This window comes from Microtus ochrogaster, unplaced genomic scaffold (assembly GCF_000317375.1).
Source record: "Microtus ochrogaster isolate Prairie Vole_2 unplaced genomic scaffold, MicOch1.0 UNK3, whole genome shotgun sequence".
In the NCBI taxonomy this organism is placed as follows: Eukaryota; Metazoa; Chordata; class Mammalia; order Rodentia; family Cricetidae; genus Microtus; species Microtus ochrogaster.
The window spans coordinates 2,608,509-2,634,350 of NW_004949101.1; the positions used below are offsets into that span (position 1 = coordinate 2,608,509).

The 25,842-nt window shown below is 42.8% G+C and overlaps 1 protein-coding gene and 1 long non-coding RNA gene across 2 annotated transcripts in view; one reads left to right on the plus strand and one right to left on the minus strand.

Annotated features, from left to right (window-relative positions):
* Positions 1-25,842, minus strand: part of Cfap61 (cilia and flagella associated protein 61) — a 265,147-nt gene that overhangs the window by 40,356 nt on the left and 198,949 nt on the right. The window contains exons 22-25 of the mRNA XM_026788484.1: positions 23,041-23,333; positions 17,952-18,279; positions 14,600-14,691; positions 10,823-11,028 (exon numbers count right to left, since the gene is read on the minus strand). Of these exons, the coding sequence (XP_026644285.1) occupies positions 10,823-11,028; positions 14,600-14,691; positions 17,952-18,279; positions 23,041-23,333 (919 nt within the window). The remainder of the gene's footprint in view (positions 1-10,822; positions 11,029-14,599; positions 14,692-17,951; positions 18,280-23,040; positions 23,334-25,842) is intronic.
* Positions 13,674-18,337, plus strand: LOC113458103. The gene is made up of 3 exons (XR_003378535.1): positions 13,674-13,814; positions 15,498-15,630; positions 18,266-18,337. It is a non-coding gene; the product is annotated as an uncharacterized LOC113458103 (long non-coding RNA).

Genomic DNA, 25,842 nt, shown 5'->3' on the forward strand with positions numbered 1-25,842 from the left:
ACTGGCTCTTACCTCTGCTTCAGTCCGTCCTGCCTCCAGGAACCTCAGAATGAGACTGAGAGCTGTCTCCTCCCGTTTTATAATCCTCTCTAGGGCTGGGATTAAAGGCATGGACCACTACTGCCTGGTTTTTTATGGCAAGCTAGCATGACTATTGGGATTAAAGGTGTGTGCTATTGTGGCCTGGTCTGTAAGGCTGTTTTACTCTCCTGTGTAAAACAATGAGGCTGTTTTACTTTTCTGATCCTCAGGCAAGTTTTATTTATTAAAATACAAATGCAATGCTATTACAGGGAGGAAAAGGTATAGTCATAAAGTTAAGCCAGAGTAGAAACTTAAGGCAGGAGCCTGGGAGAAGGAACTGAAGCAGAGACCATGGGTGTATAACGAGGACAATGGTGACTGTCTAGGGGATTGCCAATTTTGTTCCCTGGCAAGAAGGACTGAACAGCCCTCAAAGACACGTCCAAGCCCCGGAGCAGAGAAAAGTAACAGCTTTACACATTCTGGGTGGGAGAAGCCTAGAGTTGCAAGTCTGTTAGCAATCGTGGCGTGGTGCTCTATAGGGCCCTTGGGTCCTTCCCTTTCCTTGACTAGGTACCCATCTTTCTGCCACTTCTCCTTGCACAGTCTTCTGGGAACAGGGAGCCTGCCTTAGATTTCCTCACCTACTTATGTTCTTCTAACAGTGCTGCTTACTGAGTTCTCCTCATGACTTGCTCAGCTCCTCATGACTTACCCAGGACTACCTGCCCAGGGGTAGGACTTCCCCAAGTGGGTTGTGCCATCCCACTATCCCTAGAGAGGATATAGCCATGCATCAGAGTAGCCTACCCTGATGTGGTGAAAGAGCAACCCTTCTTAACCTCTAAGCCTCTTCTCTAGTCCATCACTGAATTCTTCACAAGCTTTGTGCCTCTACAATCCTTTAGAACTTCCCTATCACCATTTTCTTCTGTCCTGTGTAGTGGGGAAATTATTATAGATTAGATCTCTGTTTGCAGAGAGGAAATTTATTAGACATCAGATCTCTATAGTGTATAGATGAGGAAGCTGGTGTTCAGTGAGGGTAGCAGCTTGTCCAAGTCCACAAAGGTAATTGGCAACAATGCAGAATCGAACCAGACTTAGCATCTTGCCGTTTCTACTCTGAGGGGAAAGAAGTAATGGTTTCCTTTCACATGGGAGTTTCAGGCCAAACTCTCTCTGCGTGCACAGTTATTTCTTGATGTCCCTGGGAATTCCGGTGTTCTGTCAGGATACTAAAATTCACTGACGCTCAAGAAGTGTGCACCTGAACTGGCATAGCATCTCCATGGAACCTGCATTCTTCTCTGTGTATAAGTGTGTGGTGTGTGTTCACGGTGGCGTGTACACCCATGTTTAAGTGGGCATGCATCTATATGCCTAGGTGTATGAAGGCCAGAGGTTGAAATCGTATATCTTCCTTGGTCCCTCTCGGTTTTATTTTTTTGAGACACAATCTCGCACTGAACCTGGGGCTCATCTATTCCACTAGATTGGCCGGCCAGTGTGGTCCAGGAATCTAGCTGCCTCTACTTCCTTGGCCCTGGGATTTACAGACACGGCTGCCTTGCCCACTTTGACATGGGTTCTGGGGATCTGCTCTCTGATCCTTCTTCTTACCTGGCCATCTCCCCACCCAATCCTCTCTCATACTCAGGATCGTCTCTAGATTACTTCCTCAGAACAGTCAAGATGCTATGTAAATAATTGTTATGCCATATTGTTTAGAGAATGTTTGCACATGCTCAGTAGAGATCCAACATTCTAGCCCACCCCCCCGCCCCATATCTTAGCTCATCAGTAAGTTGAATCTGCTGATGCAGAAACTGTTGTAGCGGAGGGTTACCTGCACACAAGTGAGCATCATGGTAGTGACAGGGGCAGGTGGCAGCTGTGGGCAGGGAGCCATGCGCAACTTAAAAAGAGCAACAGTGGCCTTGCTATAGGGAATTTGTTTTTATAAAGCTTGGTGGAAAGTTTGATTTTTTTTTGAGAATGTGGCATATGTAACTTAACAGCCACACATGTCAGTTATGTCTCACACTTTTGAGATTACCCCATGTTCAGTACACGTGCCAGCATTGTCTTCTGGAATACAGAACCATCCCTGGGCTGCCTAAATCATCTCCACTCGGCATTAGTATGTGACTTAAATACACACATTTCCTTTTAAATAATAAAAGCATGGTTTTTTTTTATAGTAGAGAGGATGCAGGCAAGTTATTTTAAGATGTAACAATGTCTGCTTGGGAAGGACAGTAGAAAAGTTATAGACATTCATCTCTAGGAAAGAGGGTGGAGAAATGGCGGTGAGGGCTCATTTGCCAATACACCTGAGCCCTGCCCTTTCAGATTGGTGCTGACTGTTCCTCAGTCTGCGTGTTAATTCCTTGTGTTCTCACTGATAACATAAAAAAAAAAATCTTAGACGTTATTCGGGATGCTCATGTCTTTCATCTGTTCACGGGACTCTCCTCTGGCCAACATAAACTTGGAAAACTTGTTGAATCCAGGAAACCAGAGAGTGAAGGGGAAGGAAGACCCTTACAGATTGGGGACAGGAGGACAAATGTGGTGTGAAGGGGGCAGGAGAAGAAGGGGGAGAAAGTTTAAGTAGGAAGAGGGACAGGAATGTAGGGCAAGGACAATAAATATGAAAGATGTTTGAAGAGTCACATGGAAACCTACCATTTCATGTTATGAAATAGTAACATTTATGTATAACATATGTATAAAACACACACACACATATATAAAAGAGTTTAATGGAATTACCCTACACAAAGGCCTCATCCCAGAAGCCATAGGTTTCCAAATAAAGTCCAGTGCTAGGTGTGGGGTACCTCCCTTCAAAGAGTAGAGACTGCATCTGTAAAGTTCTCAGTATAAATGAGATATCTATATCACATCCATCCCTCCAAGGCTCAGAGACCATCACAGAAGAGGCGGCAGAAAGGATTCTAAGAGCCATAAGTTGAAGAAGACCAGAGAAAACTATCTTCTGGGCATGACCAGGAGCAGCTGCGGTTTTCTGCACATGAGCCAGACAGTCAACGGTCCAGTCTGGAGCAGGGAGGCACTCCAGAGTCCTAAGGAACTGTGGATGGCTTTGGGAGAGAAGAGAGAGAGAGAGAGAGAGAGAGAGAGAGAGAGAGAGAGAGAGAGAGAGAGAGGAGAGGATTTCCAGACATAAGAGCCTGACTGTGATTGCAGTGTAATAAATAATTAGGGGACTGAGTGGGATCACTGCACCCTTCTTTGCAGTTGCAAAGAGAGAGACAGCACAAGGTGGCTTTCCTAAGGGTGCAACTTCTGGGGCCTGACAGTTCAGAAAGGTAATGGCAGCCTTTTAAAGGGCCTGCTCAGGCTCCATTTAGAATATCGGGCACAGCAGCACTTACCCGCTAAAAGTAGGCTGTGGAGTGTTCGGGAAGCGTGCACGAGGATGGCGGTGCTCGAGGGAGGAGAGGCCTTTGGGGCGGCTTTGAGAGCTGAGATGTTAAGATGTGAAAGGAGGTGATTTAATCAAGGCTATGAGTATCTGATGGGCTCCTACAATGAAGCTGGGGCAAGACCTATTCAGGCCGAGAGGACAAAGGATGCCAGGGACTGCTAATTAAGGCTAAGGGGCGGGGGGAGTCAGCAGGCATGACCTTTCTTTTGCAGGGTCATCCGTAAGTGAGGCTAAAAAGAAGACGAGGCAGAGTTAAGAAAGCAGAAAAAGAATATGAATGCTGTGTTAAAGCCGGTGACAAGCTGCATCTCGGCAAACTGCCTCAGCCAACCCTCTCTATCCGCTCCTCCCAGCCGGCATTGTCCTTGAGGTTCCTGTCACCTCCAGGGTCCTGGGAAGGAGGAGCAGACCCGGTGGAGAAGAAGGTCCTGTTTACGGTAAACCCATCAAGGGACTCAGAGACCAACAGGCTTGAGAGTATGTGTGTGTGTGTGTGTGTGTGTGTGTATTTGTGCACATTAAGGAGTGTGTGTGCACATATGTGCACACCTGAGGTCTCAGCTATACAAATGCTTCGGAGAGAAGATTGGGAAAGGGCAGATTTTAGTGACATATTTATTTTAGTGACATGTTTATTGTATGACTTTACAATGGTAGTTGATTGAGAAAGGAACAAATGATTTTAAAAAATAAAGTCTTATTTTTCCAAAGCGGTAAATCAATCAATCGAGCGCCTGCCCCTCCATGGCAGAGTCCTGAGTGAATGCTCTCCCCTGTCCCAGTGGTGAATGAGTTCCCCGCCTGTGTCTCTTTCTCTTTCCCTCTCTCACCCAGTGGGTGAGACAGTTCTCTCTCACACACGCACCAGTGGTGGTGAATTATGCCAGTGGTTTGTGCTGGCATTGTGAGGTAGAAACAAAGATGGAAACATGGACAGATCTGAGCCAACCTGGGCTGCAGAACCTCCGCTGCTGTGGTCCAGCGGTAGCTGTCTGCTGCGCAGCATTCTAGCTGACTGCTCAGCTGTCACTCTGTGCTCCCACAAAGCTCCCGAGGGCATCTCTGAAGTGGGAGGGGAGCCTTCTTGGTACTCGGCTTGTAGAAAAACAGAGCCCTGAATATCGTCAGTCCCGCCAGCATGGAGGAAGGTGTTCTCAGTGTGGCGGATGGATGAGCAGGGAGGAAATGCAGCTGTCTTTGAATGAGACGCGCGGCTGGAGCTGCCAAGGTCAGGAAAACAATTGGTAATCATATCTTGGCCAAAATCAGCTGAGCCATTCACCCTGCTTGGAGAGGGCCAAGTCAGCCCTGTCTGACAAGAGGCAGGGAAAAGAGTGCCGGGCCAAGAGTCAGCACCGGGAGCTGGCAGTACTTGGTGGCACTTGAGAAGAATGTGGCCGCAGCTGCATGTGTGTCCGTGTCTGCCAAGGCATGGTGGGATCCTCGGGGCCTCACTTGCAAATGCGTGGCCAGCGTCTTCCTGCCCCCTGCCTCTTTCTGACAGATGTCAGTCGGCACTGAGTACTGTCCACTCTGATTTGGCCATCGTGAACATTCACTCTTAACCAATCAAATTAACTTTTATAATTATTACCATCATCAGATAACAGCTGTGCCCTGACTAGAGGCCTCATGCTCACCAGGGCTGTTTCAGGGCGAAACAAATCAGCCGGGGCTTTGAATTTGGCTAAATGTGAAAACATTTCTTTCTCTTTTTTTTTTCCACATTAGATTCTTAGCATCTCATTTACCACTGAACAGGTCTTGTTTTAAACCATTAAAAAAAATAAATAAAGATTCCTCTGGAACTCAGATGTTTCAAAGATAGCGGACTGACAGCAGTTTTTCCGATGCATTAGCTAAGAAGAAATAAATTCCCTTTTTAAGTACCCGTGGTTTTACTACCAGTGATGGACAAGTAAATTCCACAAAATTATTAAATAAAAACACCTGCCTTAAATGATGTCCTTGCTCTTGTGACCTAACAGATATCCACAGAACAGTTCATCCAGACACTAGAGGATACATACGTTTCTCTGTAGCCCATTGAACTCTCTCTGCAATAATTCACGTTGTAGGGCACAAAACAGATTTTAAAAAATATAAGGAAATTCAAATAATTTCCCATCTTGATCATATTTATTTCTAGCTGCTGATTTGGGGTTTGGCTTGTTGTTTTTCCTGAGCGCAGTGGGATAAAAGCCAACATAAACAGTGAGAGAAGCTACAGAGCAAACTCTAACTCACAGAGACTGGACGCTACACCACTGGATGCTGAATGAGTTCCTCAAAGAAATTTTTAAAAAAATCCCAGAATTGAATAAAAATGAAAACACAGCATAACAAAACTCACAGGATACAATGCAAACAACTAAAAATGCATCTTAAGCCTTGGAAAAACAACAAGGCAAACCCCAAATCAGCAGCTGGAAACAAATATGATCAAGTCAGAAATGAAGGAACCAGAAACAACAAGAGTACAAAGAATCAATGAGGGAAAGAGCTGGTGATCTGAAAAGATAAACAACATCAACAAACCTATAGCCAGCTATCCAAAACAAATAAGATCAGAAAAAGGAGACTTCACTGCCATGCCCATTACATGACTTCCAAGGACTTGAACTTGCCTGGTGACAGGGAGGAATTGAAGAGAAGTGAAAACAGACCCACAGAAAAGTGGGGTCTGCTAGGCTGGGCTCTCTGATGGAGAAACCTCAGAACCCCAGAGCTCCGTGTGTAGACTGTACAGAATTGAACAGGAAGGCGGGATGGCTGCATTCAGATAAACATGGAGGCAGAGTTTATGGTGGACAGCTGCATTAAGGAGGCAGGTTCAGCTAACCTGAGGAGGAGCAGGCTCTGGAGGTGAGCAGTCTTCAGCCTGGAAACATCCAGGGGGCAGGGGAGTGACAACTATGGGTTTGGCTTTGTTTTGTTTTCGCACACACTATCAACATTCACATGTGGGCCAGGAAAAAAAAATGCCATTTCCCTCTGAGTCTCATCCCTGGGGAGAAGGCTTTGCTGTAGCTCATGGGTCTAGATGAACAACACACATTGACACAGGACTTCACTCGGTGCTTTCTCTGCCCCCTACACAGCACAACAAAAACAGCAAAATTCAGAAAATCATTAGGCTATACCTTTAAACTCGTATTTGATTAAATTGGAAAAAATATTTAAAAAATGGATAAAGTTCTAAATGCACATGACCAACTTCTATTGCTGTGAAGAAACATCATGACCATAGCAACTCTTATAAAGGAAAATATTTAACTGGGGTGGCTTACATTTTCAGAGGTTTAGTCCATTATCATCATGGCAGAAAACAGTGGTATATAAGTAGACATGGTGCTGGAGACATAGCTGAGTTCTTCATCTTGTAGGCAACAGGAAGTGAACTGAGACACTGGGCAGTATCTTGAGCATATATGAGACCTCAAAGCCCACCTCTACAGTGACACACTTCCTCCAACAAGACCACACCTACTCCAACAAGGCCACATCTCCAATAGTGCCACTCTTTTAGGGGCCGTTTTTTTTTTTTTCAAACCACCGTGCCTACCAAAATTTAATTAAGGTGAGCAAACAATTTTAACACATTTATAACAAGAAACAAGACTGAAAGAGCAATACAAAGTTTTTCATCTAAAAATGGCCAGGCCTTCACTGCTAAGTTCTACTGCACCTTTAAAGAAGAAACAACACTAACGCTTCTCAGACTATTTAATAAAACATAAATGGAAAGAACACTACAAAATTTAATTACCTGGCCTGTATTTCTTTGACACCAAAACCCACTTAAAAGATCCAACAACAACAAAATATGATAAGCCAATAGCAAAGGTGCAAACATTCTTAAGAAAATTCTTTAAAAAAATCCAACAATGCATCAAAAGATCATTTACCATGATCAAGTTGGCTTTGTTCCAGAGATGTAGGGATGGTTCATCATTCATAAATAAAAAACAAACAAAAAGCATTTACAAATCAATAAATGTAATGCATCACATAAATGGGCCCAGGAAAGAAATCACATTACCATCTCAACAAAGAAAAAGCTTTAGACAAATCTCAACATCCCATCATGATGAAAGCCCTGAAGAAACTAGAAACAGAAGAAATGTATCTCAACATACTCAAGCTTTATACAACAAAATCTATAATCAACACTAAGCCAAATGGGGAAAAGTTCTGAGCGCAGTGGGATAAAAGTCAACATAAACAGTGAGAGAAGCTACAGGGCAAACACTAACTCACATTTCTAAAGGGATCTATAGGTGGACTTTTTTTTTATTAATGAAGGACTTCAGCAAATTTGCAGGCCACAGACCTACAAAAAAAATTAAGGCATCCCTTTCTATCAGCAACAATCAACAAGAGTGATGCTTTGAAATTAATTAATTATTATGAAAGAGAGAACACACAAGCGTGCAAGCATGATGAGCAGGTGGGTGTATAATAGCACACACGTGGAGGTCAGAAAGCAACTTTGTAGAGTTGATTCTATTCTACCTTTATGCAGTTTCCTTGGCTTGAACTCAGGTCATCAGGCTTACACCGCAAGTGCTTTACTCTCATTGAGCCATCTCATTGGCCCAATAAAATGATGCTTATAGCAGCAATAAAATTATACAGCACCAGGACTGGAGAGATGGCTCGGTGGTGATGAGCACTGACTGCTCTTCCAGAGGACCCGGGTTCAATTCCCAGCACCCACATGGCAGCTCATAAGTGTGTGTAAATCTAGTTCCTGGGCGATCTGACACCTTCACACCATTGCACGTAAAATAAAGTTAAACAAATCATAAAAATTCTTCTAGAAAATATACAATACCTTGGGATCGTGTCAGACAAAAGCTGGGCAAGTCAATTCTTCTCTAATTAAGCAAGAATTTAATGCACTGTCCACTAAATCCAGTGGATATTTTCATGGAACATAGTGGGTTTATTATAAAATTTTTGGAAAAGTAAAGGGACAAAAATATCCAAGATATCCTTGAAGAAGTTATTAAGATATTACATTAAATTAAGAATACATATTAACTGCCACTGTATAGAAAAGAGTGGTTTCAAAGCAGTAGAAGAAACATTTAAGCTATGTGATCAACACAAGTTTGCATCCAGAGTATATCAGTCCTCTTGGACATTTTAAAGAATAGACCCTTAAGGTCACAAGGTACTATCATAAATGTCCTATCAACAAATTAAAAGGCACTTAGCTGTATCAGTCATCAGAGAAGGATGCAGAAAATCAAGAAGATACATTTGTATATGACCAGACTGGTCTAATTTTAAAGTCTGAACATAACCAATGTATGATGGACAGACAAGAACTACCATGCATGGTTGTGTAGACAGACTAATTTGGGAAAGTTTAGGTACAGATTGCAAAGACTGTGCACCTACAGGGATATGACTCTTAGAAACATTCTCCACATGAAGTACGCTCTTGGTGGCCACAGAAGTGTTTGTAACAGCACAGAGAACTTAAGAGAACAACCAGCAGGAAAATTTATGAATCAATAGTGACCGTTAAGCAGTGGAAGACTACAGTTGTCTGTGCTGTTGCAAACACTTCTGGGAATCACGGGCACTCAAATTCTGTTTTATCGACTGTGTTAGGTACTACTGTCTCTGACACCATCCTGTTTTATGGATGGGAAAAAAGGTCTCCCCACCTTGCTAAGCAGCAGCTGCCTTTGGAAGTGGCATGCCTTCCTCAAGGCATCCTAAATAATTTGAGATTTTTCTGTGCTATGATACTAGGACCAGCATCAAAGATGACAATTTTCGCAGGACTAATCTAAGATGTGATGCATTTTCTACCAATTGTAGTGGTTTTTTTCATGGAACTTGACATGTCTAAAATAAAACTTGCTATAAAGTTTTTATTCTAAAATAAAACTTGCTATAAAGTTTTTATTCTACACATCTTTCACTCGCTTGGTTGGAGGTATCCCAAGATAGATTATACCTCCATATATATATGTACATATATAATATGATATTATATATACATATATAATATAATATGATTGTATATATTGAAGCTGCTGTGAAAGGTATTATTTCCCAGATTTCTATCTCATTCTTTCATTTTGTATATTGGAAGGTTACTGATTTTTGTGTGTCTATTTTATATTCTGCTACTTTGATAAAAGTGTTTATCAGCTGTAGAATTTTCCTGGTGGAGTTTTTAGGGTCATTTATGTATATAACTGTATCATCTGCAAATAGAAGGTACCTTGACTTCCTCCTTTCCTATTTTTATCCCCTTAATATCCTCCAGTTGCCTTATTGCTGAATCTCAAATTTCAAGTACTGTATGCAATAAGCATGGAGAGAATGAACATCCCTGCCTTGCTGCTGATTTTAGAGGAAATGCCTTGTGCTTCTCTCCATGAGGTTAACGTTGACTGTGGGCTTGCTTGTAGATCGCCTCTGTGTGGTTGAAGCATGCTCCTTGTATCTCTGATCTCCCCAGGACTTTTACTATGAGGAGGTGTTGGACTTTGTCAGAGGCCTTTCCTGCACCTAATGAGATGATCATGTGGTTTTTGTCTTTCAGTCCATTTATATGGTGGATTGCACTTATCAGTTTACATTTGTTGAACCATCTCTGCATCTCTGAGATAAAGCCTATTTGATCATGGAGAATGATCTTTTTGATGTGTTCTTAGATTCGGTTTGTAAGTATTTTACTGACAATGTTCATAAGGGATATTGGTCTGCAATTCTCTTTCTTTGCTAGGTTTTTGTGTAGTTTAGGTATTGGTGTAAGTGTGTAAAAAGAACTGTGTAACCTTGTAAAAGAGCTGAAAAGGACTACAATGTAGATTGCCAGGACAGAAAGTTTCTTCCTGATGTCCTTGATAAACAGTCATCCACATGTTGGAAGGAAAAAGGATAGGATGCTAAGCGGCTGGTCTAATAGTTACAGAATTTCTAATGAAACCAGATTCCTCCACATCCTGACCTTCAACCTTTCTTTTAGGTTCGGACTGCTGCTCTCAGCAGCCCCAGGTGGAAAGGGACTGGAGCATCATCTCACTTCACACTTTCATGACATCAGCATCATGCCTAGTTGCCTCTGAGCTCCAGCCCAGGCCAAGTTATGGACACATCCAAGTTCATGTACCTCCTCAAGTGAACCTTTGCTCTCCAGCCAGTGCTAGTGGTCTGACATCCATTACTCTGTGACAGAGCCCCCTCAGCCATGCCAGCCTCTCTCAGTGATTCCGAGTCCTCTCTCAGGTGCATTGTGACACACATTCCTCCAGCACGAAACATCCTATGTAACCATAATGCACCCACAGTCGAAGTCTGTGCCCAGCTTACCTGTAGAGATCTGGAATGAGCTTGTCATCAAAGCGAATGCACAGGTTGTTGAGGACTTGCTCATGCTGACCAAACAAGCGGATGTAGTTGGAAACTGGGAAAGGCTCCTTTGAAAGGCACGTGATGGCCTCCACCAACTTATGCTTGCTTATGTACAGTCGGAAATATGTCCCATCCTTCGCATTGCCGGTAATTATTTCTGAACCCTGGGTGAGAAGGAGAAATGGATCAGGAAAACAATGTCCAAAACATTCCCCGACTTTGGGAACTTTACCTTAGTGGTGTTTTGATGTTTCACGTATAATAGGCAAGTTCTATCCTGTTGCAAACGACAGCTGTTGACCAGACACAAAGGAAGACAGCAGCGCATTGGAAATGACATTTTTCATGACCAAAATGTTCCTCGGCACACTTTTAATTGTCGTCACATTGTTCTGCGCTTTTAAATCAGTTGCTAGGTGACAACCAACTCTATTGCTCAATATCTTACCCAGCAAAGGAGCTGGGTCCCTTTTTGATGATGGGTATGAAATATCAAATTTCACAGAACCATTCTGAAAACAGGATCTTGGTCAAAGTGATCGTGAGGAATTCTAGTTGTTTTAAAGAATACTTAAACAAATAAAAGGTGAAAACCTGGTGGTTAGACTTAGGAAGGAGGGTGGACAATGACAGCTGGGACATTGATAATTCAGTTCCCAGGAGAAAGGTCATGGACCACAGCCTACACCCCAGACAGTCTGTGGGTGACCTTTCTCAGGACACAGTGTACACCCCAGACCGTCTGTGGGTGACTTTTTTCAGACCACAGTGTACACCCCATACTTTCTGTGGGTGACCTTTCTCAGGCCACAGCATACTCCCCATACCATCAGTGGGTGACCTATCAGCTTGTAAGTTGTTCAAGGTGTGGATTTTGCCCCTTAGAAACCCATTAAAACTGCCCCAGGAACCAGACGATGAGGAAGGGCTCTCTTATAACCCCATGCCACGGTTACCTTTTCTATTTCAGCCCTACTAGCTACCGACTCCTTACTGGCGCTCTGCTCCCTGTTGGCCTCAGTAGACAAACACAGGCTCTGTTGGTAAAGGCTGAACTTTTACTTTGCCCCAAGACTCTGGATTTAGTTCCCTACAACACCAATAACACTCTGCTGAGTGCATATAGAGCTAAGCGTTCGCTCTGCACTTGAACGTGGCGTTTATAAAGCTAAGGCAAATTCAACTTGTCTAATACCAAATGTTTACTTAGTCCTGGGTCCACCCGAGAGCTTCATCTAAACATGGACACACAGCGTGATGGTCAGTGTGCCTGTCAACTCACCAGGATCTGAACCCCCCTAGGAGACAAGCCTCAGCACTCCCGTGGGACATTGCTTATAATAGGTTAGCATCTGGGAGGAATCATCTTGATTGGGTCACATGAGGTGCTGAGACCCACCCGAAAAGTAGGCAGCCCCGGTCCCTGGGCTGGGGTCCTGGGAGGCACAATGACAAGGGCTTGTGACAGGCTATTCAGTAAACAGCCACCCTAGAGAACGTAACAGGGAGGAGGTCATACTGGTGACAGATCTTAGCTGTGGAAGGCAACTTGAGTGGATTGTAATGAGCTTTGGCACTGTCTCGGCAAGGCTGGGGTGTGGGGTGGGAAAGTCTGGAAGCTTGGAGTGCGCTGAAATATTGCACATCACCGTGATTTGATGAAGCCCCCATCAACCTGGTTTGCAGTCAGATTACTATTGCACATCACTGTGATGTGATGAAACCCCCATCAACCTGGTTTGCAGTCAGGTTACCCTGGAAGTGCTGCCCATTCCTCCTGACACTCGCTGCCCTGATTTTTTTTCCTGATCACACATTTTGGAAAAACGATCCAGAATTCACACCAAGTGGAAGTCGTGGCATTAATCAGTCTCAGTGTTTGAGAAACTGAGTCCCCGGCTCCCATGACAAACACACGATTTAGGATTTAATAGCATCCAAAGCAGAATTATTGTGACAAATTTCTTTCCTCTGTGGCACACAAGCCAACCAAACATGTGGGCCAGATCTGTACATCAGCTCATTCTGGAGGCATCTCCAGTCTTCTCTTCCATTTGGTGGGAGAGCTCATGGATTACTGAAGTAGCTTCCAACTTCACTGTTCTACTCACTGAGAACTCAAGATGTCTAAGATTGGTCTGGACCATGCCTGGTTTCAGTTTCCCTGGGGGGAAATACTGTTCGGTGGCCTGCAGTCTTTGTCAGCTGGCTATATTTAGGTGACTGCCTGGCCATTTTGGCAACAATTTTGCATTGATTAATTCCCGTTCCAAAAGATTGCCATGGAGCCATTCTATATATATTTTTTCCTTAGAAAAATGAAAATGGAAAAAAAATCTGCTAAGGTTTACTGTATTAATTAAGAAGGAAGCCCACCTGGCAAATAGTTAATGACAGCCAGGAGTCCTGTTCAAGGACTGTCATAGCACCAGCCAAAGAATCTGCTTAAGTTGCACTGTCTTTAGAATTCTTGTTATCTGAAAGCCCTTCTGTCTCTTCTGACTTGATGCAGAGAGCACAGGCCGAGGTCGACGCAGGAAGACTCTGGTGTGGTCTCAAATCAAGACCAACATTTCCTGCTCTTGTATGGTTGAGGTTGCTTATCTCTGGTGACAGAAGAAGAGAGACTCTGGTGCTTCGCAACCAGACACCTGAAGGAGCAGGGAAGCTGGGTGCAACGGCGCTTGACCACACCCTCCATACCCAAAAGACTGGGTGGGAGATTGCAAGTTTGGGGCCACCCTTTCAGCTAGATAGAAAGACGCTGTCTAAAAAACAAACAACGCCCCCCATCCACCATCAGTGGGTAAGGCCAAAGAAAGTTAAAAAAAAAAAAGAAGAAAAATATAATATCTGTGTTTCCCTCTAGAAGGAGGTTTCATTATCACATGGAAGCAGGGTTTACATGAATTTGCACCATTCACAGGCCACTTGCTGTCCTCCAAGCCGTGTAAGTGATCAGTAATAATTTGCTTTGTACAAATGATCAATAACAAGTCCAGGACTGAAGACAAGAGGAATGACTTATTCCAAGCCCGTGAGAATCAAATGGAAGACCTGGGATCGGGTTCCTGAATTAAGGGGCTAGGAGTCAATGACTAGAGACATTTTGAATCCCCCTTTCCTAATAGCTTTGAAGGGTTTTTCTGGTATGTTCTACTTATACTTGATTGGCCAGAACCCACCACATGGCTAGCCCTCCCTCCAAGAAAATCTGAGAAATATCTTTATGTTCAGTTGGCCATGTCATTAACCCTAAAAATATTCAGAAGACGATAGGAAAGGAGACTCTGCCCCCATTGAGGGGAAATCAAGTGTGATGCACAAGAAAAGGAGTCACCATTTGATAAGAACCCAGCAAGGGACAATCTGTCAGAGGAGCTTCCTTGAGGAACTCTCCAATTGACCAGCTAAAGGGAAGCCCCACCCTTAGCTCCCACCTCTCCCAGGTGTAATTCATGAATGGGAGGGAAACAGTTGGGCCTGGTGGTCATTCCTGGTCCAAAGAATCCGCCTGCCCCAGTAACACAAAGGCAGATAGATGTCTATAGGCTGGTGGTATAGTGGTATATCAGAACCTATCAATGGCAGCGTAAAGAACAAAGACTCTTTGGTGGCCATTTTAAATGTTGACATGTACAGTGAGAGTATGATGTGCAAACCAATGACTGAGACAAAAATTTTACCTCCCCATAAAACCAATTATTACGACTAGAAGTAAAACCCAATACTTACGAAATCAGGCTGTGATCTTTGAACATCCAAGGGACTTGGTATGGTAGGTTTGGCAATATGCAGATAATGATAAGACCCAGGAAGAATGCCACCTAGAGAAATGGACTTTTGGTTTATATTTCATCAAAGGACAAACAGAGATGCTCATGAAACTCCAGCTAAAGTATGGCTGGTTAGGAAGGAAGGCCCTGGGTGGTTAAACATTATTTAATCAAATCAGTACAATGGAACTAGAATACCTTATAATATAGCCACATATATATATATATATATATATAATGCATCCCATTGCATCCCATTGATATATAACACCTCCCTATACCTAACTCACTGCTACTTAACCAGACCAATAGCTCCAGAATGTTGCCATGGCGTTCCCATTTCCCATACTCCTCCAAATAACCAAAACATTAAAAACCGTATTTTACATGGAAAATTAAGAAAGTTCCTTGTTTAACACTTTAGAAAATCATTATTACAAGTCCTTAAGATTTTGGAGATAATCTTGAACCTGACCAAGCTCTAGTCTTTGGGGCCCCTCCATTCTCTTACCTGTTTGAGGTCATTCCCTAAGATCCTCCTCAGAGGAGAGCAGCAGGACCCCCCCCCCCGAGACATCTTCTAGAGAGAGGAAGGACCCCCCCCGAGACATCTTCTAGAGAGAAGAAGGCAGTAGTGGAATGTGGGCTTTGGTCTCCGTCGCCTGGTGTTCCATTTACTAAATCAGGTTTCTTAAATACGTTCAGGCCCTATACACACATGCTTTGCAGATAGTCTGTGAACCTCGCAGAACTGAACATCAAATTCTGTAAATATGTATGCTTCTCATGGTGGGAAGGTCTTTTCTGTCTTTTTATCTCAACATAAAAAACCAACAACCTGTCTTCCTCTTCCATAGGCAACCTGAGGGGACCTGTGAAATGGTTCACTCCTCTCTTGACTCAGAAAATCTTGTAAAATCAGGCAGCTCAAGAAGTTCTTATTCTCACATTAACTTTGGAATACCCATGAAACTACCCAAGTCACCAAAGGTATGTAAATCTGAAAAGCCACTAAGTATCTGACAGATGCCATATTGAAGAAGCAATGTGCTTCAATCTGGCAATATAACGGTAGAGTCAGTAGGTATGCCTGTTGTAGAATATTATTTTAAGACGTGTTACATTTGTTTATGCTGTGAAATATTTGTTTAGTGATGCAAAGACATGTTACATTTCTTATATTGCATTTGTTAAACTCTACAAAGCTGTGTTACTTTGCCTATCTAAAACACCTGATTGGCATACCACAAGGACTTGTGCTCAACTATGTGCATACTGGCATTATTTGTAATAGCCAGAACCTGGAAGCAACCTAGATGCCTCTCAACTGAAGAATGGATAAAGAAAATGTACATTTACACAATGGAGTACTACACAGTGGTAAAAAATAATGACATCTTGAAATTTGCAGGCAAAAGGGTGGGTCTAGAAAAAAAAACCATATTGAGTGAGGTAACCCAGACCCAAAAAGACAAAAATAATATGTATTCACTCATAAGTGACTTTTAGACATAAAACAAAGAAAAACCAATCTCCAGAGAAACTAGATAACAACAAAGAGGACCCTCAGAGAAATATGCATGAATTTACATAGGAAGGAGAAAAAGAAAGCTCTCCTGAGTAAATTGGGAGCATGGGGGTCATGGGAGAGGGCAGAAGAGGAAAGAAGAGGAAGGGAGTGGAGTGGAGTAAAGAGTATAGTTCAATAAAAACAATTTAAAAATGTTTCTTAAAAAAGAAAGAAAAACATCTGATTGGCTTAATAAATAGCTGAACAGCCAATCGCAAGGTAGGAGAAAGGGTAGGTGGGGCTAGCAGGCAGAGAGAATAAATAAGAGAAAAAAATTTGGGAGACGATCAAGGAGAGAGAAAAGCAGGGACCAGCCACCCAGCCAGACATGGAATAAATAGGGGAGAAAAGATATACAGAAATAGAGAAAAAGAAAATCCCAGAGGCAAAACATAGATAGGATAATTTAAGCAGTGGTACATGCCTTTAGTTCCAGCCCTGGGGAGGCAGAGACAGGTGGATCGCTGTGAGTTCGAGAACAGTCTTGTCTACAGAGCTAGTTCCAGGACAGTCAGGGATGTTACACAGATAAATCCTATCTCAAAAAATCAAAGAGAAACAGAAAATCTGGCAAGAAACAAACCAAACTAAGGATGGGCATTCATAAGAAAGACTAGGACTCCATGTGGTTTATTTGGGAGGTTGGTTGTGGCCCCACAAAAGAGCCAAATTAATAAAAAACCAACTACATATGCCCAAAGCAAATAGTAGGGCTGGACACAGGGTTGATGAACCCAAAAGAGAGATGAATTCCTGCTCTACATGCTTAAGGGTGCAGAGAGCAATGCTGAACTTAAAAGGTTAGATATAGATTCTCTAGTCATTGGTCATATTCAAGTCAACAAGAACATACCCAACCTAAGACATGCCTTTGAACTTGTAGAGCTCACAGATGCGTTAACCTATACATGAACTCCCCCTGCCACATGGAGATGATCACCACTGAAAAGAAACAAATTGTTTCTAGGCAGGAAGAGAGGGTTGTGCAAAAGAAAAAGGTATTCCAGGAGAAAATGGAGAAACAGAAGCTTAAAGTACAGGAATAAATTAATAAATACAAAAAATATGTCTTATATGAAAGCATTGTTTTAGGGGACAACAAGGCTTAGGAAGTGAAAATGGACTTCACAGCTGTGAATGGCTGAACCTCTCCATGAAGAGGGCAGGCTCTAGAGGCTGGAGGGATGACACATGGTAAAGGGCACTTGCTACCTTTGCAGAGGATTGGGGTTTGGCTCCCAGCACCCACATGCCCGTAACTCCAGTTCCATGGTATCCCATGCCCTTTTCGGGCCTCCCCAGGCACTATACACATGTGGTGCCCAGGCAGCACAACAATATACAGAAGATTAAAAAAATAGATAAATGTTTAAAAAGAGGGGCAAAGGAATGGGCTGCCTATAAGTGTCTCTTTAACTATGAACTTATGGTGAGGATGGGAATTTAGGGGGAAGACGTCAGAGCAAACCAGTGCTCACTAGCCCTGAGATCTCTAGAGAAGTTACTGATGATTTTCCAGTCTATAAATTTGGGACTGTTGTTACGAGGGGAGCTCATAATAAATGCTCAGTATACAAAGGTCCACAGTAATGATATTGCCAGTTCACAAAGAATGCCAAAAAAAGACAGTTTTTCCTACTCTAGGACAGTCCACTAAAGACCAAGGATCTATGTTTAAAAGATACACGTGGCTGCTCTGAACACTGTCCTCAGCAAATGAGAAAGGGGGCCTTCCACATACCTTGGATCTTGGCTCCCTTGTACATGGGGATGAGGCGGTCAAGGTCAGCTGGTGGTTCAGTCATAGGCTCAAGGGTTGGGTCAAAGAGACTGAGCATAGCTGCTGCCAGCTGGAAGCCAATTTCTTTGGAACTGAAGTTGCTGTGGGTCCACTCGTTTGAGTAATATCGGTTTGAGAATTTAGTGAGGGAGCCAGCAGCTCTGATGGCTATGTCATTGGTGTGGAAGGTGGTGTCTATCACAAGTCGGCCATCATAGACAAGACATGCATCATTAAAGGCTTTAAATGTTTCATAATCCACATTTTTCTTGTAGAAGCTGAAGAATACCTACAAAGTGAAAAAAAAAACCCACATCATTAATGTGTGTGGTGGTTTGAACGAGAACAGCCCCACAGATTCGTATGTTTGATAGAACTGTTTGGGAAGGATTAGGAGGTATGGCCTTGTTGGGGGAGGTATGTCACTGGGGGTGGGATTTGAAAAGTCCATAATATTCCCAATTATCTCTCTCTCTTGCTTCCTGCTTGTAGATCAGATGTAAACTCTCACCTACTGTTCCAGTGTTATGCCTGCCTGCCTGCCACTATGGACTCTTACCCTCTGAAACTGTAAACAAGCCCCAATTAAATGTTTCCTTCTATAAGTTGCTTTTGTCATGGTGTCTCTTCACAGTAATAGAAAGGTAACTAAGACAATCTGTTATTCCTTTCTGTGTTCCTTGTTGGGGATCGCAAAGCTGGGCAAGTGATCTCCCAGTTATTGCTCTTAATTTCACCTGCCCCAGAGTGTGGACAGTCTTTAGAGTACAGAAAATGTCTATGGAAGTTTATCATCACTCTATGTGATGAAGAGGGGGGGAGGGAAGGGGAGGGAGGGCAGAGGACATTACGGACCTTTGGTATGAAGAACATATTAAGGTCACCCTACATCACTCTTTATCATCCAATTGATAAATATGATAGGAAGAAAGATATCAAATAAGGGAAGCCCTTGCACAGGAATGAGTATTTTTGCCCTGTGAGTTGGAGGTCATATTTCCCCTGTTTTCCAACACTTGAAGTCTCCACTGCCGCCCTTTTTCCACCTCCTTTTCTTATGTCTGACTCAGATCTCTCAAGCTTTCTTTTTGGAGTTACTTCATCTTCTCTTGAATCTTCAGAGCGTTTCACTCATGAGTTTTAAAATCCAGCAATCTTAAAAAATTTAATTACACCTTATTTATTTATTGTATGCATATGTATACTTGAGTTTGTGTATTCTATGTCTTGGATGTGGAGGCCAGAGGACAGCTTGTGGGAGTCAGCCTGTGCATCCATAATGTGAGTTCTGAGAATCAAATGTAGGTCCAGAGACATTATCTGTACTCTAAAACTGGGTGACCTCTGGGGTGACTGGACCTGTAGCCCTGATTGCATCTGGGCTACAAGAAGCAAACATCTGAGAACAGGGAAGATTGCTCATCAGAGACACAGCTCCAACTATACCAATCAGAGGAAGATGGACAGACAAGGTAAGAACACACTCAAGACCACAAAAAGCAACATGACACATATGAAAACAAGTGGCCCTACAAGAGCAAGACTTGAACACCCAAATATAGATGATGAAGAAGAAAATGACCTAAAAATAACTTTAAGAGAATGTTTGAGGCCCTTAAAGAGGAAATGAAAAATTCTCTCAAAGAAATGGAGGAAAAGAAAATACATGACAGCCAAAACAGTCCTGTACAATAAAGAAACTTCTGGAGGCATCACAATCCCTGACTTCAAACTCTAATACAGAGCTACAGTAGTGAAAACAGTCTGGTATGGTATAAAAACAGACAGGAGTGTAACATTAGGGCCTGCTTGTTGGGGCTTCTGTCCTGCCCAGTTCCCACAGCCTGTAAGCCCCAAAGAAATTCACACAGAGAGTCTATAGTAATGATAAACTGATTGGCCAGGCAGGAAGTATAGGCAGCTCAGCCAGACAGGAAATAGAGGTGGGACGATAAAAACAGAAGAATTCTAGGAAGGAGGAAGCCCATTCCTCCCACTCCTGCCCAGACCACAGAAGAAGCAGGATGTGATCTGCCCCACTGAAAAAAGGTACTGAGCCATGTGGCTAACATAGATAAGAATAATGGGTTAATATAAGTTATAAGAGCTAAAACAAAGCCTGAGCTAATGGGTCAATCAGTTTATCATTAATATAGAACCTCTGTGTGATTTTCTTTGGGACTTGCTGGCTGTGGGAACAGGGCAGGACAGAAACCCTAACAAGCAGGGCTGCTTGTTACACAGGAGGACCAATGGAACCAAATCAAAGACCCAGATATCAAGCCACACACCTACAAACACCTGATTTTTGACAAAGAAGAAAAAAATATAAAATGAAAAAAAGAAAACATATTCAACAAATGGTGCTGGCATAACTGGATAGCAACATGTAGAAAAATGGAAATAGATCTATATATATTGTCATGCACAAAACTCAAGTCCAAATGGATCAAAGACCTCAACATAAAACCAACCAGTCTTAACCTTTAGAAGAGAAAGTAGGAAGTACACTTGAACTCATTGGCACAGGAGATCACTTCCTAAATATAACCCCAGTAGCACAGACACTGAGAGAAACAATTATTAAATGGCACCTCCTGACTGAGAAGCTTCTGTAAAGTAAAGGACATGATCAACAAGACAAAACAGCAGTCTACAGAGTGGGGAAAGATCTACAACAACCTCACATCAGACAAAGGGATGATCTCCAAAATATACAAAGAACTCAAGAAATTGGTCATCAAAAGAACAAATAACCCAATAAAAAAAATCGGGCATAAACCTAAACAGAAAACTCTCAACAGAGGAATCTAAAATGATTAAAAGATAAATGCTCAACATCAGAGAAATTTAAATCAAAACAACTCTGAGATTCCATCTTACACCTGTAAGAATGGCCAAGATCAAAAACACTGATGACAACTTAATGCTAGAGAGGTTGTGGGGTAAAGCGAACACTCCTCCATTGCTGGTGGGAGTGCAAGCTGGTACAGTTCCTTTGAATATCAGTATGGCAATTTCTCAGAAAATTAGGAAACAACTTTCCTCAAGAACCAGCAATACCACTTTTGGGTATATACCCAAAGGAAGCTCAATCTTACCACAAGGAAATGTGTTCAACTATATTTATAGCAGCATTCTTTGTCATAGCTAGAACCTGGAAACAACCTAAATGCCTTTCAACCGAAGACTAGATAAGGAAAATGTGGTACATTTACACAATGGAGTACTACATAGCAGAAAAAAAGTAATGACATCTTGAAATTTGCAGGCAAATGGATGGATCTAGAAAACATCCTATTGCGTGAGGTAACCCAGACCCAGAATGACAATTATCATATGCACTCAGTCATAAGTGGTTTTTAAACATAAAGCAAAGAAAACCAGCCCCCAAATCACAATACCAGAGAACCTAGACAACAGAGGACCCTAAGAGAGACATACATGGATGTAATGCGTATGGGAAGTAGAAAAAGACAAGATCTCCCGAGTAAATTGGGAGCATAGGGACCTAAAGAGAAGGTAGGAGGTGAGGGGATACTGTGGAACCATAGTCTTGTACCCTGTAAAGATTTGTAACTTGTATCGGTTTAATAAATGAGTTGTCTTTACTGAGAAGTAAGCTTTGAATTTTATCTTTAAAAAAATCAAAATCGACAAGGCCTCCATTTTAGACTGAGAGAGACAGAGAGGCATGGGGATGGAACACAATTTATCAGTGTCAGAAATAAATGAGGTGGGAGACATCCAGATAAGCTGGCTGGTGAAGCAGAATCAGAATAAAAAACAAAAGTCTCTGTTCTGAAGAGAGGAACCAAGGGTGAGCCTTGGAAATCCACAAAAGAAGTGAAACCGTGATTGGAAAAGGCAGAAAAGCAACAACAGCAATAAGAAAATGGGATGCAGAGTAACCATAACGGAGCCTTGGCCCACAGTTCCCTGCTGTGGGGAGATGGAAGATGCACAGTCCTGGTCTCACGAAAGGCCCACAGCCACCACTGCCTCAAACCCAGTCACTGGTTTTGGAAAGACAATGACTTCTCTGGTACATGCACCAGTGAGTAGGAATAAATCCCACTTTATAGCACCGTGTGACTCGAGGTGTGGTGGAAGCTATCTCAAAAGATAAATTATTGTTAAACACTGAGCTACCCAAGGGTCTTATCAGAGGACAATTGTACAACAGGGAAGCTCCATTTTGCTGCCACAGTCACTGGGTGAGGGAAAGCCCAGAGAGACAGCTGGATGGATGCTGACCATGAAGGCAGGAGGTAGATGGCAGGAGGCTCTTCTCAGACTGGGAAGTGATGTGGGATTCCCCTCTTATGCTATGAATATGTTTTATTACCATTGGTTAATAAATAAGCTCCGGCAGCTCCCTGATCAGTAGAATCTCCATGTCAGGCCATTTTCAGGAGCTTCTCGGACCTGCAGACCCATGAACAGGACTGCTGTAATTTTAAGTCTGGGGTTGCCCAGGGGCCTGGGTTACCACTGTATTCTCACTGGGGTGTGTTATAAGAAAGCAGAATAGGAAAACCCCTTTCCAGCACCCCTTGGGGTGTCCCTCACTTGGTGAGATTCTCTCCCTTTTAATGTGCAGCGAGCAGAATGACTTGCCCGTAGGAAAACTGTGGTAGCAAAGCTACTGTCTGGCTACTGAGGCCTGGTCTAAGGGGCAGACACCCCAGCTCCCATTCCACTTGCTTTTAGAACTATCACTGTGTTTTGACAAAGCACAGGCTCAAGAAAGGGCTAAAATCTCAGCTGAAGTTGATCCAGCATCAGTAGCCAGAAAAGTCAATGGGCCTTCTAGGTGATTCCAGCTCTCTCTACTGTCTTAATTCAGCTACGCAAACCCCCAAACAGGATCAATAAATAATGATAATAAATTGTCTTAAGTCACCACATTGGTAGAAGCTTCTTGCTTCTTGGCCAAGGACAATCTGGACAGTTTAAAACATACCCCAAACCCTGCAGCCATAAATTCTCTGCTGCAATCTTCCAGAATCCCTAGCCCCCGGGAGATGGTTCACAGGAATGGACTTACTGAGCACTCCAGGCGGAAAGGCTTGGTGGAAGTGGTGAAGCTGGCGCTGTGGATGGGATCTGGGTCCTGGCCGTCGTTCCACTGAGCCAACAGCGAGTCCTTATAGACAGTCACCCCAGCGGCAGCAAGTGCATCTTGCAAGGCATTCTCTATCACATAGTTGTTGAAGCAGGTTATGTTGGAATCGGCTGGGGGATGTACGAAGTAGATGCACGCTCCCTTCATGCCAATGTGCAAGAGTGTCTCCACTGCCGTGTAAGCGTCAATTGTATTCCCATAGACAATGACCTTCCCTAGAAAGAGAGGGACACGCTAAGACACACAATTAAAAAAAAAAACTTATTAGTCAAATGCTAATAATGCCGAATTGCTCTCTCTAACCCTTTCATTTTTCCGCTGCAGGAAGCCAGTGGTGTTACCTAGCAACGGCGACCAAGATAATTTAGTAAAGAATTGGCACAAAACATCCCACAAAGTAGTCAAGTACTTCTAACGCAGAAGTAGGACATTCATTTATGTTCCTATAATTTGAAAGTTGAAATTATGCTGGAGGAAATGGTCTAGAATAAAACCTTTTATCTTGTTTTTGTTCCCTATTTGCTACACTTATTAAGGCAACAAAATTGCTGAAGTCTACCAGGCTACAACTTCTCGTGAGCCAGGAAAGGACACCGGCAAAAAACCACGTCCGCCTATGGGTGTGACACAGAGTTTTAATATGGAAATGCTGGCCCGGGTTGATTTCAAGGTAGCTCCCTTGTTTCTGAGAACTAAGAGTTGCAACAGTCTGCTTTCGATGTGTAATTTTATAAAGATTCAAATAGCTGGTTTTAGAATTGAATGTGTCAAGACCTTGCTAGAGGGATGGAAGGGTATTATTTTGCTCAGCAAATATAAAATCATAAGATAAGCTGGAAAGAATTCCCTGTATAAGAGAGCATTCTGAGAGGAGCAGTCAACCCCACTTATTTACATATTTCAAAAACGCCACAGAAATAATTACAAAGGTTATTATTTTACCAGTTTTAAGATCAGCAGCACTCTAAACTGAGTGCAGCTTCTACTGTTTATGACATTGAGTTGTTATTTTTTTCTTTTTTAACCTTTTTTACCAAGAAGAAACAAGTACCTGTAGACTTATTTTTTCTGAGATATGCTGTAACAATTTTACCGTAATGTCTACACTCTCTGAGTTTCTGTTTTCTTCTTCTGGTTCACACAACGCTATGAAAAGAAATTTCATAAGGCAAACTAAACATGTGTATTTATTCAGTTTAGTTGAATAAATTATGCAAAACTTGCTTTCTTTTTTCTTTCCTTTATTGAAATTTTTTTCATACAATATACTTTGATTATGGTTTCTCGTCTCTTCAACTCCTCCAAACTCCCCCTTACCTCTCCTTCCATCCAAATTCACAACCTTTCTGTCCCTCATTAGACAATAACTAGGCATCTAAAGAATAATAAAGTAATAACACAAAAACAAACAGATCAAAATAGCACAGAAAAAGCACGAAGAAGAACCAAATAAAAAGCATGAGAAACACATATAGATACAGAGACACACACGTTTGCTCACACAGGTATCCCACTTAAATATGAAACTGGAAGTCATAATATATACTCAAAGGACCTGAAAGTTTTCTTTTTTTAAAGGCCCTGGCTCAATATTATGAGACAAAGAACCTCCAAACAAGCCACTGAGTTCATTCTGTGGTGGCCATCTACCACTGAGCATGGAATCTACTCTTAAGAGTGGTTTGTTTCCTCAGGGAGACTCCCTTGGAGAAAACTAATTTTTCATTTGTACATGGTTATCAATTGGAGACAGCTTCTGGGTTAGGGATGGGGACACATGTCCACTTCTCCTTTCAGCTCTAGGACCTCATCTGGTACAGACCTGTGCAGGCCCTGTGCATGCTGCCCTGGTCTCTGAGTTCACCTGTGCATTGGTCCTGGTGTATTCAGAAAGACTCGTTTCCTTGGCATCCTCCATCCCCTCAGGCTCTTCCACCTTTTCTACTTCCTCTTCTGCAGAGTTCCCTGCGTGCTAAGGGGAGGCATTCGATGGAGACATTTAGGATTCGGTGGAGACATTCCTTTTAGGACTGAGTAAGCCCAGGATTCTCACACTCTGCATATTGTCTGGTCGTGGGTCTCTCTATTTGCTCCTATCTCCTGTGGGAGGAAGCTTCTCTCTGATGGTGGCTAAGCAAGTGAATGATCTTTGAGTATATGAGATTGTCATTAGTAGCCATTTTATTGCTATGTTCCTTTAGCATAACAATAGTATTTGGTTTTCCCTAGGTTCCTTGCCTAGCTAGTCTCAGGATCTTGACCACCTAAACAGTGCTGGGCAGAGGTCCCATCTCGTGAAGTGGGCCTTAAATCAAATCAGATAATGGTTGGTTACTCCCACAAGCTTGGTGCCACTATTGCACCAGCATATTTTGCAGGCAGGTCACCACTGAAGACCAAAAGGTTTGTATCTGAGCTGGTGCTTACTTTTCTCCTTTGGTAGCATGCAGAGTACCTTCCAGTTCCATGAACAGTAGACCATAGGGGTAAAAGCTCTAGAGAGTCACCAGTTGGACTTCCAATGGCATCCTCCATCCCCTCAGGCTCTTCCACCTTTTCTACTTCCTCTTCTGCAGAGTTCCCTGTACGCTAAGGGGAGGCATTCGATGGAGACAATGATTTATGTAGGTGTTGTCTTCAGCAATAGGACCTTTCCATCAGTTTGGTAGCCTTGGAAATAGCCTGGGTTGTTTCGGGTTTCCTATGGAGCTTCTTTGGTCAACA